Here is a 16312-nt window from a genome sequence, read left to right as displayed (position 1 = left end):
TTCAATAACCTTTGTATCCAAATAGCTTCCTTGCAAGCTTGTGTAGCTGCCGTGTATTCTGCTTCTATTATAGATAGAGCTACAATGGTCTGCAGTTTCGAAAGTCAGCTTATAGCTCCCCCTACAAGTATAAACACATAGCCAATAATGGATTTCCTTTTATCAAGGTCACCTGCAAAATCTGAATCCACATACCCCCTGACAGTAAACTCTGATCCTCTATAACATAACGCAATATTTGAGGTTCCTCTTATATATCTCAAGATCTTTTTCACAGTTTTCCAATGCTCTCCACCAGAATTCGTCATGTATCGACTGACTACTCTAACTGCTTGTGCAATGTTCAGTCTAGTACATATCATAGCAAACATTAAATTTTCCACCGTTGCTACATACGGTACTCGAGACATCTTTTTCCTTTCTACTTCATTGTTAGGACACATACTTGAGGATAACATGAAATTAACAGGAAGTGGGGTAGAAATTGGCTTACAATCTTGCATATTGAAGCGTCGCAAAATTTTCTTCAAGTAATTCTTTTGAGAAAGCTAAATCTTTATGTTATTTCTGTTTCGGTGAATTTGCATCCCTAAAATCTTGTTTGTTGGGCCCAAGTCCTTCATTTCAAACTCTCTAGCCAACTGTGCCTTCAATTCTTAGACTCGATCTTTGTTGGGGCTTGCTACCAATATGTCATCCACGTATAACAACAAAATGATAAAATCATTATCTTCAAACCTCTTATAATATGCACAATGGTCTGAACTAAGTCTGTTGTATCCAAAACTCATGATAAAAGAATCAAATCTCTTATACCAACACCTCGGCGCCTGTTTGAGACCGCATAGAGATTTATTCAACCTGTAAACTAAGTTCTCTTTGCCTTTTTTAGCAAAACCTTATGGTTGAAGCATATAAATTCCTTCTTCAAGTTCTCCATGAAGAAATGCAATTTTCACATCTAACTGCTCTAGATGTCGCTCAAATATAGCACACATCGCTAAGACTGCTCTGACTGTTGTCAGTCGAACCACCGGAGAAAATATTTCGTTGAAGTCAATACCTTCTTTTTAAGCATATTCTTTTACCACCAATCTTGCACGATATTGCTCCACTTGGTCATTACTATCTTGTTTGATCTTGTAGACCTTATTGTTACCAATGCCTTTTCTTCTATGTGATGGTGGTACAAGTTCACATGTCTTATTCTTGTGTAGAGCTTCAATTTCGTTCTGCATTGCTGTCATCCACAAAGCAATATCTGGCCTATTTAAAGTTTTATGGAAAGTTGATGACTCTCCATCCTCTGTTAGAAGACAGTATGCAACATTAATCCCTGTGATATACTCCGAGTGCCATGTTGGCGGTCGTCTCTCACGAGTTGACCGACGAACTTCTGGAGTCTCAAACTCAATTGGTTCTTGTTCATCGTGCTTTGGATTATTTTCCACATATACCAGAACAGTCTCTGACTTTTCCTTTATAGTGCTATCATTTTTATCTTTCCTTTGTAATTGATCTTCTATAAAAATAACATCTCTGCTGATGATGATCTTGTGGGTAGTGGGGTCCCACAAACGATACTCCTTCACTCCATCAGCATATCCCAAAAAAATACTTCTTCTAAATTTTGGATCCAACTTTATTCTTTCTTGGGCATACATAGGAGAACTATACATAGGAGAACCAATTAAAAAGAACTAATTAAAACTAATTGTCCAAGGCCCCAAATATGATTAAGCCGGCCCTGGTCTACTCCACTTTCCTTGTACGTATTTCCCTTTAAGGGGGCGGTCTTTGAATTTTAAGTTATATCAAATAGAAATACTATTTCACCCTTAATTAAGATCCAACTTCTACAAAAGTAACGATACGGGTGCTTTGGGTAAATCTTAAAATATATGAAGTAATTAACTCGAATTGGAGAGTCCAAAGGAAAATTTATCCACATTTCACATTCCATGCACATTATGAGTTAAACGTTTAATAGAGTATTTTTTTCTTGAGTTCTTGTAGTTTGTGAAAAAAAAGAAAAAAGCCCGAAGATAAAAAATTCTTTAAATGCATCACTTAAACCTTTCGAAATTAAAATTCATTTCATTCGTCCTTTACTGAACTTTTATCGTAGTCCATTTCAAACTTGTTTACTGATTATTTTACAATTGTAAAAATCTAATCGCCTTCGCAGTAATTATCATCGCAATATCGTACGGTCGCAGATTGTCAATTAATTTACTGTTGATTTTTTTTGTCTTTATAGAGGAATCGCACCATCTTTTGACTTCACTTTTGTCCTTCTTTCGGCACATTTATCAGTTTCCTTAAAAAATTTGTCAATGTTTGAAATATCGCCACCCAGTTCACACTGGCGGACCCTCAAAATCGCTCCAGAATTAATCAAATACAACTCAATTTGATAGCAAAAGTATTCAAACACTTTTTAGCCAATCAATTCAAGAAAGCTCTGAAAAAGAAAATGGAGGTAGAAATAATTTCTAGAGAGAGCATCAAACCCTCTTCCCCGACACCACTTGACCTAAAAACCCACAAGCTCTGTCTCATGGATCAATTTCTGAGTAATGCCTACGCTCCAAGGGTTCTATACTATCCCCTCAACCAAGACGACCTTTCATCCGCCATTGATATTGATCATATTGTCTCGGAAAGATTGCAACTACTGAAGCAGTCTCTATCAGAAACTTTAGTTCACTTTTACCCACTTGCTGGAAAATTGACAAACAACTTTTCCGTTGACTGCAACGACGAGGGAGTTTATTTTGTAGAAGCCGCAGCCAAAAGTCCACTCAATGAACTTCTCATACAACCCGATCTGAACTTGATAAATAAATTATGTCCGGTAGATGGCAGCCAACAGAGTGGACAAGTAGCGGGAGCTCACGTGGCTATGGTACAGGTAACATCATTTGCATGTGGTGGTCTTGTTATTTGTGCTTGTATTTCACATACGTTTGGTGATGGCACAAGTTTTAGCTCGTTTACGAAGGCTTGGGCTGCCACAGCTCGTAAGAAAACTTCGGAAGAAGAAACCATATTTATATGTCCTAATTATGATGCTTCATCTTTGTTTCTTCCTAATGAAGATGATTTATTTCATCAATTAAGAGCCGTCTCAAATGCCTCGTACACTCGACTTCTTGAAACTGGTACATTTGTGAAGAGGAGATTTGTATTTGATGCCAAAGCAATAGCTGAACTCAAAGCCAAGGCCAAAAGCTCACGCGTTCAAAATCCAACACGCATCGAGGCTTTGTCAGCAATCCTTTCCAAGTCCATCATGGCTGTCGTAAACAAAAAGTCAGGTTCCCACAAACCAATGTTATTGTCCCATGCTGTAAATCTGCGTCCAAGAGCAAGGCCCCCGCTGTCAGAATATTTAATTGGGAACATCGTTTGGTATACAAATGCGTTATTTACAGAAGAGGGAGTAGATTTGGATGGCTTGGTGTGGCAACTGAGGGAAGCAATATCGAAATTTGATGGAGAGTTTGTGAAGAGCCTACAAGGTGTTGGAGGGTTACTTAAACTTAGTGAAGCTATTAAATATGAAGCTGAAGCCTGTTCGGACGCAAAGAATAGAGTTATATTTAGCAGTTGGTGTACTTTTGGTTTTTATGGTATTGATTTTGGATGGGGACAGCCTATTTGGGTGAGTTGTGTTGGCTTTGGTGGATCGATTCTCCAGTTCTCACCTATAATCAACCTTGTGGATACAAGATTTGGAGATGGAATTGAGGCATGGGTGTCTTTGCTTGAAGAAGACATGGCTTTGTTAGAAGTTGATAAAAATTTACTTGAATTTGCAACCATCGATCCAAGTCCCCTGAAGCTGGCCAAACAACAATAAGTGAGTAGCGTATGAAAACGGGTCTTGTAGACTCCACCAGTGTCGTTCAATTGTGAGGTTAAAATTATTAGTTCCATTGTTAAGGTCCGCGTTTCTTCTGTATTTTAGCCGCTTTTGCTTTTAAATTACGGGTGCGTTTGGCTTCACTCTTTGATATTCAATGCGTTTGGCTTCACTGGTTGTGCAGTTCTTTTTATATTTTTGTTATTACACATAGTCATCGGGTTTAAATCGAGTACACTTTATGTTCCGATCTTAAAACTATGCTAACTGGTAATGTTGTGTCCATTAAGGAGAATTCGCTTTTTGATTTGAATGAGTCTTCATCCACCATATTTGAGGTGGGTCCAGCAAACCGCAAAATTCTTCTTGTGCTATCGCTAGTGGAGTAGTTCTCTATGCTTAGGTAGACTCCTTAGAAAATTTGTCTTTTACGTTACATATATTATGTTATAATTTATTAACTATCAATATAAGTGTATTTACATCAACAAAAAAGATCATGGAAGAATCTCGATCTGAAAAAAAATAAGTACCATAATCTGTCTGTCTGATAGCGAGAAATCAAACTTTATTGATCTAATGTTTGACAGTGAGAAATCAAACGTTATCGGTCTAATGGTAACGATATAAATCCCGAAAGTGGCCCCAGAGAGGGAAAACATTATTACTTACAAAATCAGAAAAGACCAGAAGCAGCAACGTCAGCCACGTTAAATGGGTCCTTTATCATTACAATAATAGCCACGCATTTTGATGCCTGGACATTTTGTTGTAGAGATCTCGTCTATTACGATAATAGCCAACATTTTGATGCCTGGCCAAGCGATGTACTTTTGTATAAATTGACCTGACTGGATTGGTAGCATTGTAAAACAAGAACGTTAAGAATTAATTAAGAATTGTTGTTTGTGAAAGCAAATCCAGAAAACCAAAACGGCAGAAGACCTTGCGTTTAGAGCTGAAATCACTTAAGCTCAACGACATGAAGACATGCGTTTTGAGGAGCAAAAGAAACACTCTGCTGAACGACATATGAGCTTGCCGTTTAAGTTTAAGTGAGGCATGCTCGTATCACGTGCTTCTATCTCGCTCGCAAGTAGGGATGGCAAAAATCCCCACGGGGACGGGTACCCTCGGGGATTTTTCCCATTCGGGGAGGGTACGGGGATAATTTTATACCCAATTTTTTATTCGGGGAGGGGACGGGGAAAATTTTTTACCCAATTTTTTATTCGGGGAGGGGACGGGGATGAGGTGGAATCCCCATCCCCTACCCATTTCCCCATTTTAATTTTTAATTTTATTTTTATTTTTAAAATTACTAATAAATAAATAACAAAATTATAAATATTGTTAAAAATAATAAATATTAAAATAGTTATATTATTAAACTTTTAAACTTAATTAACTAATTAAAGTCTTAAATTTTTAATCCAAACCACAATGATACAGGAGAGAGCTGCCTAATTATAATTTACAACAGTTCTAATCCTAATTCGTATCCTACATTAGCTCGAATTGCTAGAGATATTTTGGCAATTCCAATTACAACAGTTGCTTCTGAATCAGCTTTTAGCACCGGTGGTAGAGTTGTGAGCTCACACCGTAACAAACTTCATCCAAGCACATTGGAGGCCTTAATATGCTGTCAAAGTTGGTTACGAGCTTACAATAGCAGTATGAGTTTATTTTACATTGTAATTATATTATACAGTTATTAATATTTGCGCTTATAAGTTACGTTACTTATATCATTTTCATTGTTTTAGGTTTGAAATCTGAGGTTAGCTCTCAATTTGCCACATTTCTCGAGGAAGAACTGGAGGAGCAGGAGGTAAATAGTTTTATTAAAAATATTAATTAAGTATCTACATTTATTTTATTGTCGATATAAAAATAATTTTTTTTCTTTTTATTGTAGGATTATGAAGATTGAGTCATTGACAAAGATAATTATTTTAATAATTTATATTTTTGAATGTGACTTTGAAATGGATCAATATTAATGCAAGATATATTTTGAACTTTATTTTTATCTGAATTTTTTATTTTAATATGATTAATTTAAAATCGAAAAAAAAAATGTATTAGACTATTAATTATTCAGGGACCGGGGACCCTCGGGGATCCCCTGTTAGTATTCGGGGAGGGGATGGGGATTCACTTAAGTAATTCTGACGGGGACGGGGAGGGGACGGGGACATAACAAAATATCGGGGATGGGTATGGGGAGATTGGTCCCCTCCCCTCCCCTCCCCATTGCCATCCCTACTCGCAAGGTTCGTTAAAAGCTGTTATCGCATGAAGAACTCACGTGAGTTGCTGGGGAATTTCTGGGTTCGTTATAAAGCTGTTATCAAGCAGCTGATGTGGAAGCAACAGATTGGTGTGGAGGGAGAGCTATAGAGAGAGAAAGGACTGGTATAAATAAGCAGTTCAGATCTTCCTCTGTAGCCAATGGCATTACTCTGTAATTCATCTTGATAATCAATAAAGCTGATATTTGCCCTCCCGTGGATGTAAGCTAGAGAAATCTAGCTGAACCACGTAAAGTCTCTTTTGTTCTTTGTTTGTTCTACATCTTTTGATTTCTTAAATCCAATTGGTTAATTGTCTAGTTCCATAGATTCATCTTAGTCAAAGCTTTTCAGTCATCAATCTTGGAGCATCTTGATTAGTTGGTTGGTGATCTTTGGCAGGATCTAAGGTTGCTTAATCTGTTCATAGCACCTTAGTTCCTACAAGAATACTCAAAAGGAAAATTGAGGTTAAAACAATTTCAAGAGAATGCATCAAACCCTCTTCTGCAACCCCTCTCCATCTCAAGTCCTACAAGCTATGTCTCTCCATCAATATCAGAATCACCAATATCTTTCCCTATTCTTTTACTATCCCCTCAACCTTTCTGGAGCGGCAGCTAATATTGATCTTATTCTCTTCAACAGATTGCAGCTGCTAAAGCAGTCTCTATCAGAAACTTTGGTTCAGTATTACCCACCTGCGGGAAAGTTGACCGAGATTTACTCTATTGACTGTAACGATGAGGGGATTTATTTCGAAGAGGCCCGAGCTAAAAGTTCTCTTAATGAATTTCTCAGCAAACCCGATTTATGCTTGATCAATAAATTTATCCCAGTCGATGGTAATAAGCAGAGTGGACAAATAACAGGAGCACATGCGGCTAAGGTACAGGTAACATCATTTGCTTGCGGAGGTCAAGTTATTTGCGCTTGTATTTCACATATGTTTGGTGATGTCTTAACTTTCACCTCGTTCATGGGGAGTTGGGTTGCCACAGGTCGTAAATATTCGGGAGAAGCAGTACCATATCCTATTTATGATGCTTCATCTTTATTTCCTCCTTATGATGCATACCCAAGAGAATTAAACCAACTTGCTCTGGGCACCAGGTTTTGTAGAACCGGCAGATTTGTTACAAAGAGATTTGTTTTTGAAGCCAAAGCAATAGCAGAACTTAAAGCTAGGGCGATTAGCTCCAGCGTTCAAAATCCAACACGTGTTGAAGTTGTGTTAGCACTCCTTGCCAAACCTATCATGGCTGCCGTCAATACAAAATCCGGTTCTCATAAACCAACTTTCTTGACTCATGCAGTAAACTTGCATCGAAAAGCCAAGCCGCCATTGTCGGAACATTTAGTTGGCAACATTATTTACTACGTAAATACATTATGCACTGATGATGATGTAGAAATTGATGATTTGGTGTGCCAGCTGAGAGAAGCCATAACAAGATTGAATGGAGATTTTGTGAAGAGTCTTCAAGGCGCCGGAGGGTTTCGTAACTTGTGTCAAGAAATCAAAGATGAAGCTGAAGTATATACGGAGGTAAAGGATAGAATTCTGTTTACCGGTTGGTGTAGTTTTAAGGGTTTCTATGATATCAATTTTGGGTGGGGAAAGCCTATTTGGGTTAGCGTTGCTGGTTTTGGTGGATCGACTATCTCGATCTATCCTTATATTGTTCTTATGAATACAAGACTTGGAGATGGGATTGAGGCATGGGTGAATTTGCTTGAAGACGACGTGAATTTGTTACAAGTTGATAAACAATTACTTGCATTTGCTACCTTGGATCCAAGTCCCTTAGGGTAACCTAACTTGGTTGGTCAGAGACTTCTTGTTTGTAACAACATAATAAAGATCAATCTTGGAGGGTATATCAATTTCCTTTTTGTTTGGGAGTATGTTCAATATATTTTGTGTAATTTGTTTGTGTGTTCTGATGATTTAGTATAATCTTTGTTTGTATTTTGGAAGAATTCAGTTTAATTTCTAACTGTCCTGGGGTGAACTTGATGAAATTTGTGATCTAAAAATGAAAATAATACGATTGCCATGAAATCAATGTATGCAAAGTCCATCTTATTTTCTTAAAAAGATTGTCCAACTTTTGTTTAACATAGTAAAATAAAATAATATTACAGGTACATAGTTTTATACAATATTTTTCTTAACAAACTAACGTGACATATAATATATGATTAGTTGAATTAAACAAATAATAAACGAATTTCAAATGAATAGATCGTGTTCGATTTGGTTATAACTCATTTATTAAATGAATTCTCAATGAATAAATGAGTCAATATGCTCAAATCCGGACCCAATTTTTTTAATTAGTGAATCAAATCGAATTCACCGTTTATTAAACGAATTAATTTTTCAAACCTAAACTTATTTAATTCATATCGAATCAAATCTAATCAAATAAATAAGTTTTGACCCAGATTGGCACCCCTAGTGCATAGGTTTTTATATGAGCTCGGGTGGCATTGGTTTCAGTCAATCTGACATTGCTCTATTGCAAAAGCAAAGAGAATTCTAGAATGCATAAGTGTTTTAAAGGTTTTGTTTATGGAATCTTCTTGATGAGGTTTGAGGCCGAGAGGAAATAGGAAAACTATGAAGGGGTTTTGATTTAATGAACCGAAAATTGGGGGGTTGACCAAATTAGGAAGTTTGGTGGTTTTAGGGTTAATTTTACATGGGATTAGAACTGGGTTTCTGAAAATATTAGCCTATTTATAGACTTTGGAGAAGTTTTTCTGAGAATTGAATGGGCTTGTGCTGTTTTTGGGCTTGTTTCTTTACATAAATGTCATAGAAGAAGCTACATTTTGGTCTACAATTTAGAAGCTATAGTTTTGAGGAATTTTAGGTTGAGATTTTTGTGGGTAAATTTGGCTTGAAGGTGGTGTACAGGAGCAAAACTCGATTGGGTTTGTGTTTATTTGTGGAAGTGCTTTGGTTTAGTGTAGTCTATGTTGTATTGCCCTTAGATGTTTAGCTTATCTCTTTTACCTTAAATAAGAATGTTTATTTAGTGGTGATTGTGGAGCAATTAATTTTGTTGCGATACTTGGAGGCCCTAGCCCATGGCCTTGACATCAACATATATTGCCAACAAAATGATGTTAGACAAGCATTGGCTATTAAATTATTTGAACATAGGTTGTCGAAACCAACTATGTTGTGTCACGCACTCAAAGAACTCTAGGACTAGGATTTCGTCATTTTTTGGATAAGTTATTATGAGATATAACAGTTGCAATGGGGATATAGTTGACATTTGATGTAATTGAAGATAGATTTGTATCATATATAAGTTTTATTTTTTGTTAAATGTATTATTGGAAGAACGAAAGATAGTTTTGCATCATATATGTAATATAACAGGATGGTCATAATCATTGAAGGAATGCTCAACCCAAATACACGACTATAGTCAAGTATCTTTATAGATACATGACTACAATTGAGTATCTTCATCTATACACATGACTACAGTTAAGTACTTTCATAGATGGACGAGTAGAGTCGAGTAACTTTATATATACACGACTACAGTCAAATACCTTCATAAATACACAAGACTAAAGTCGAATACCTTCATAGATCTACACACCTCTGTCATTGGAATTCATGATGTTCTTGTTATTCTTGATCATTTGACACTTGTAAATCATTACCCATCAATTAAACATCAATTATTCATATATTAATAAATGGTAATAGTTGAGTAAATTTAGATATACACAACAAGAGTCAGGTAACTTCATAAAAACACGACTGTAGTCGAGTAAATGGACGGAGAATAAAAGCTAGCTAAAACACTCATCAGGATGATAACACAATCAACATAAGCTGTAATATATCAAACTTCAATACATAAAATAACAATAATTTTTTTACATCAAATAGCATAAGTCTAATACATGTCAGAATTATAAATAAGCTTTAAGTGAACACAAGTTGCTACTCAATTATCATAGCTATTAATTTGCTCCAAACACTCTGCCCAGCTAGTAGTGAGAACACATATCATATATAGATAATGTTTGTCCATACCTACACATGCAAATGCATGTTCACAAGATAGTTGATCGAGTTGAAATTCCTGACAATTGCATGTCTTATCAAGAATGTTGACTCGACCATCATGGTAACCATCTTTAAAAATAAACTCATGCATGTTTAGTGTCACCATTTTATTTGTAACATTAAATCTATAATGGCCATTTTGCTCAATCCATTCACCATGAAACATAATAGGCATATGTACTGAACTCCTTTCCTATAATAATACAACATATAATAATTATATAACAAATACAAAAATAAAATCAAAGAAGACATATAACAGCATGTGGAACCATCTAGGGATGGCAAATTTTTCCGGACCCGGATAAACCCGGACGATCCGGTCCGGGTTAAACCCGCTCCGGGTGCATAAAAATGCAGATCCGGATAGCATTTTTTCAAACCCGGATACATGCGGGTCTGGTTGCGGGTTCAATCGAACCCGGATTCCGGAAACCCGGACCCGCACTAAAATATTAATAATTAATTAATTAATTAATTATTATTATTAAATATAAATATAAAAGCCAAAAGTAAAAAAAAAAAAGGAAAGAAACGAAAAGAAACCGTAAATCCCCACCCCAGCCGCCACCTTTATTTTCCTCTTCCTCAACATCAATTCAATTCATCATCATCCACCCATCGTCAATTCATTATCAACAATAATAAAATCAATATCATCCTCAACATCAATTTAAATCATTGTCAATTCATCATCAAAAGCAACAAACAATCTTTGGCACCATCAAATTCAACCTTATCTCTCATCTCTCATCAAATTTGATCTCATTTCTCTCTTGTTCTTGGATGCTGGATCTCAAACCTTGCTCGCTACTCTCATGGCTGCCACCTCCTCGACTCGTTGGTGCCTCAACCGACACCTTAAAGAAACTGCTAATCCACTCTTGTTGGCGCTCGATCTCATCTCTCTCTTGTTCGTGGATGCTGGATCTCAAACCTTGCTCACTGCTTTCATGGCTGCTGCCTCCTGGACTCGCCGGTGTCTCAACCGACACCTCAAATAAACCGCTAATCCACTCTTGTACAAAGTCAAAAGGGGCATGCACAAAGGCTTTATTGTTCCAGTCTCCAACTTTTCGGGTTCAAAACCCGCAATCCGGAAACTCGAATTTTTCCGAGTTGAACCCATACCGGACCCGGAGAAAGAAAATACGGGTTTATATCCGGATCTAGAAAGGAGAATTGGCATCTGGGTCCGGAACCGGAAAGGCCAAACCCGGACCCGGACCCGATTTTTGCCATCCCTAGAACCATCTACCCATTTACATGACTGCAGTCGTGTAAATTTATACATACATAACAGAAGTATGCAATTTGCTAAAATATACGACTATAGTCCAGTAAATAGTCAGATGACATATTTCTTATCCAAAAAATGTATTTTTTGCACTAATAGAATGCTAGGTTCTTATAATAGTTGCGACATTTTACACACTTGCACGACTGTATATTGCAATAATATAATCATTTTAAAATAAGTTTATTTTCAAAACCTATTATCCACTCGCTAAGTTTTATACTCACTGCATTTTACTATATTTGACCCCGTCCCCCCGTAGGAGGTTGTAGGTAAACCAGTCAACCTAGTGACTTTAGTTAATTTTGAGTTTTGACCGTGTGATGGTGCTAGGAGACATAGATAATATTATTAGGGCATTTTGATCACCTCATTTTGAATTGTATAATTATAATATGATTTGATAAATATGGATGTTTAATGTTTGTTGGCATTAGCTAAAATATACTCTTTTGATATTGTGGAGATATTGAGTGGTATTTGTATGAGATCATTTAGGATAAGAATGCTTAAGTATATTATTTACTATGAAGTATGGTATTATGGTTGAGAAGGTTGATTAATGAACCTGGTTGTCTATTGAATTATTTTGGGAGTGCTTATTTTACAAATTTAATAGTTGGAAATGTAAAAAATATAGGGGACTCTATTGAATTTTTGATAAGATTCTTATTGATATGTTTGTTTAGTCATGTTTGATGAAATTAGATAGACTCACTTACTGACATCCGCACTTGAAAATGAGCATATATATACACACACACTTACATATAAAGGGAGATTTTCAAATCCAAAAATTCTCGGATACATAAAACATCTAGCATGCTTCGGTGTCCTTGGATGTGAATCCAAAAGCCAATATTTTGCTGCACATGGGATGTCATGTGCAGCAAACAAATTTGAAGGGGGAAAAAAAAAGGTAATGGTAGTTGGATTGGTAAACCGAGATTCCACATGTGATAAAGAGATTCTATTTGTTCTTGGAACCAAAATTTTATCGGCCCAGTCGACGGTCAGGTTGCTGCCTCTTCTCCATTCCATTTGACAATTATATATTGATACAATTTTCTCGATCTCGATATGTATAATTTTTCAACTTGTTTAACAATTCTACCGATCTCGTCAACGAATTTATTCAAGTTCACATCAGTTGGCCAAGTGTCAAACTGTTGACCATTAATAATAAACAACCGATCTTTTCACGTCCCTTCTTCGACTAAAGTATTGACATTTGATGTATACTTATTTATACGTATATATAGACACACACACATCTTGCGTACGGGGTATTTTTTTTCTTATTAGTTGAGGATTGCTCTTTACAGGTTTTTTTTTCCATTTTAAATTGTGTACAACTAATTGAAACAATATATTACAACAAAATTATGCACATTTTGTGTTTATATATATAGTCCTTCTCTCATGTGAACATTTTTATTTTTTTCTTTCGGACATATTATCATACCATATGATTTACTGAAGTTAATAAAGACACTCTATCAAACTATATAGCTTTATAGTAAAATAAATATTGACTCTAATAAATATATGACTTTATAGCGTATCCACATGAAATATATATATATATACAAAAATGTTCCAATCCGGAATTTTAAAGTGCGGAAACGTTCAGGAAAACGCATAAACCGTGCGGTTTAAGCGTTTGTCTTTTCATACTCCCCTGCTCCATGCTCCACTTTAGTTAATTCTTTTTCATGCTCTTATGCTCCACTTTAATTAATTCTTTTACATGCTCCATGCTCTATGGATTTGCATGCTTCATTTTTCTCTTCGACATCATGTATGTATGCATACTAGTGAATTTTTTTTTAAAAAACATATTATGATCATGAGCAGCATCCAAAAAAAAAAACCCAATGCTAGCTTTTACAAAGTTTTTCGTAAACATAATGAATAAAATGACCAAATTTTTCGTAAACATAATGAATAAAATGACCAAAAACATTAGATGAATAAATTGACCAATGAAAAGGTTTTAAATTAATTGTCTAATATTTTCGTTGACTAGCTTTTCTTTTTATTTGCTTTTTTTTTAATTATTAGAATTTTTATTAAATTTTTTTTTATTTTTAGATGGGGTTTAATTAGAATTTGTCCTCTTATATAAATCTAATAAAGGGTAAAGTTATAAAATAATTAAACAAATTTTCAAAAATATTTAAGAGGAACCAATAGTCCTACTCTATCCTTAGGGCCAGTTTGGGATTGCGGTAACTGATTAAATAAGTTGCTTCTGTTGTACAAAGTAAATAAACTGCTGATTAAAAAAAGTAGATTGGTGTTTGATAAATTGTGTTGTTATAATTGTTGTGAGTTTAAAAAGCAGTGTACATGTGTTTGGTAAATTTTTTTACGAAAGTATTGTTTTATTATATAATGAACAAAATAGACATAATTTTAAATTACTTTTCATTTTTTAGAGTATGTTTAATAATGTTTAGACATGCCTTTTTCTTTTTAAAATACATAAAATTACATAAAGTGAAAAAAAAATCAATTATATGAAATCTAATGAACTTCATAATCTGATACATAAAATATGATAAAAATTCATATGAATACATAATCCAAATAAAATAAAAAATATATATGCATTACATTCATATTAAACTTATTGCAATAAAACACCTTGTATATAGAAAAAAAAATGATTGAATGTTAAAATCAATAGTTATGAAATTAATTTTAAAATTCATGGTTAAATTTCATGTGAAATTGTTCATAGTTCAAAGAAAATTTACGTAATCATATGCAAGTCTTATTAAATCTCATAATAAGAAATAAAAGTAAAGTATGAAAAATATAAATTTACTGGATCAAAGCTTTATAATGTAAGGGTAATTCAATTATGCTGGTAATGTGATATCTAATGGCTTATTTATTAGGTGTATGGAAAAATAGGACATAATTATCTTTTTGTTAAAATATTAAGATTATAGTAGGAATTTTAAAAAGGGGTAGTAACTTACTAAATAAGCTGCTTATGAAAAGCAACCCTCTATTTGCTTTTAAAAAAATACAGTTAAAATGGAGAAAATTATGAAATAAACAAATTGTACAAAGGTTATCAAACATTATTTTTGTCAAAATTTATAAAATAAGCAACTTATTGAATTTTAACCTCAATCCCAAACAGGGTCTTAAATAGAAGTGAGCCATTGGTTGGTTATCCAAAACAAAGAAAGAGTTGGACTATCGACATCCCTCTAAAACTCTCTTACAACCCCTCTCCTTTGGTCACCCCAGCTAAAATAATTAAAATTTAAAAATAATATAATTTCTCATAACATCTCCTCAAATGACAAAAAATAACCTTAATTAAGCATTTTCCTCAATTTTATTTTATTTTTTTAATGTTTCATCTTTCTCATCATTACAATTGAACATATAACCAAAAAACTTTGTTTATATTTAATAATGCAAAATTTAAAAACTTACACTTTTTTTTATTGCATGGTAATTTTTAGCAAAATATATTTTCTTTTTGGTTTATAATGTGAACTTTTGCTTAAAATGGAGAGCATGTTTTATTAAATTTTATTTTTGGTCCAAAAATATAATGTTAATGAATGATAAATTTATAACATATCTAAGGGTATTAAAAGGTTTTTAGCAGTGGCGGACCCAGAAACTAAAATGGGGGGGGCTTAGTTTAAAATTTTTTATTTAATTTAGATTTTTTTTAATATTCACTTGAATATATTTTAAGTTTTATAAACTCAAATTTTATTTTTTTTAAATTCTAAATAATAATAGCAATAAATTATTATTTTTAAATGCGTGAAAATATCATTTTTCGAAGTAATTTCTACAAAATATTTTAAAAAATAAAATAATGTGGCTAATAGAATTTGAACCAAGGTTTTGAAACCATTAAATAACCATCTTACCATTGAACCACAAAGTCTTTTTATGTATGAAAAATGTGTCCAAATTATTTTATCTAACTATTTCAGAAGGGGCTTGGGGTATATTTAAAAGAAAACTTAATGACCCGAGAGGGCTGAAGCCGCTCATGGGCCTTAATTGGGTCCGCCCATAGTTTTTAGAGGTTGCCAATGGTTCATTCAACTCATTAAGAAATCTAGTTTGAAAATATTTTAAACCAACCTAACTTTAAATTGAGTAATTGACGTTCTGGTTAGGCTCAAATTTTAATCATTATTTTGTTTTTAGATCTACCAAATAGCGGGAATAGTTTCTTCCTCAATATAGACGCAGTAATTCGAACCGCGCTTGATATCGACTAGTCTCAATATTTTTTTTATTAAAAAATATCACTAGTAATGTCATTATAATTCCAAAAAATTATATATAAACAATATATAATTGATCATTAACTTATCATGCGATTGTTACGTGCTCTTTTGCTGCTGGCTTGTGAGATTCGCTGTTGGAGGAACTCTACACCTCTACTGAGGTGCTGACTGAGGTGGTGGGACTCGCTAATTTTTAATTATAAATAATTATTTATAATATTAAAGAGGGTTGGTTCACTCACCAGCTCATGTAGCTCATGTAGCATCGCTATAGCATGCTGTGGTGATGAGAGTGACCTACACATTTAATTAATTGATAAAAATCACTATATGATTCATCCTTTGACCTTAGGAAGTAGAAACTTTCTATATCATGACTAAAGATGGCCAATGGGCCGGACGGCACGGCACGAGCACGTTTCGGTGAGGCACAAGGCACGGCACGGCACGCACGTGGGCCGTGTC

The 16312-nt window shown here is 34.4% G+C and overlaps 2 protein-coding genes and 1 long non-coding RNA gene across 3 annotated transcripts; all 3 read left to right on the top strand.

Annotated features, from left to right (window-relative positions):
- The first annotated feature begins 2369 nt into the window (after positions 1 to 2369).
- Positions 2370 to 4018, top strand: LOC18041933 (vinorine synthase). The gene has a single exon (XM_006432166.2). The coding sequence runs from the start codon at positions 2477 to 2479 to the stop codon at positions 3863 to 3865; it is 1389 nt and encodes a 462-aa protein (XP_006432229.1). The 5' UTR covers positions 2370 to 2476; the 3' UTR covers positions 3866 to 4018.
- A 1488-nt stretch (positions 4019 to 5506) lies between these two features.
- On the top strand, positions 5507 to 5897 carry LOC18041932. The gene is made up of 3 exons (XR_002905170.1): positions 5507 to 5545; positions 5638 to 5702; positions 5790 to 5897. It is a non-coding gene; the product is annotated as an uncharacterized LOC18041932 (long non-coding RNA).
- A 557-nt stretch (positions 5898 to 6454) lies between these two features.
- On the top strand, positions 6455 to 8063 carry LOC112095424 (BAHD acyltransferase BIA1-like). The gene has a single exon (XM_024184688.1). It carries the CDS (start codon positions 6656 to 6658, stop codon positions 7979 to 7981), a length of 1326 nt encoding a protein of 441 aa, XP_024040456.1. The 5' UTR covers positions 6455 to 6655; the 3' UTR covers positions 7982 to 8063.
- Positions 8064 to 16312: the final 8249 nt, after the last annotated feature.

This window comes from Citrus clementina, unplaced genomic scaffold (assembly GCF_000493195.1).
Source record: "Citrus clementina cultivar Clemenules unplaced genomic scaffold, Citrus_clementina_v1.0 scaffold_5, whole genome shotgun sequence".
Taxonomy (NCBI): Eukaryota; Viridiplantae; Streptophyta; class Magnoliopsida; order Sapindales; family Rutaceae; genus Citrus; species Citrus x clementina.
This window is presented reverse-complemented; position numbering and strand designations above follow the sequence as displayed.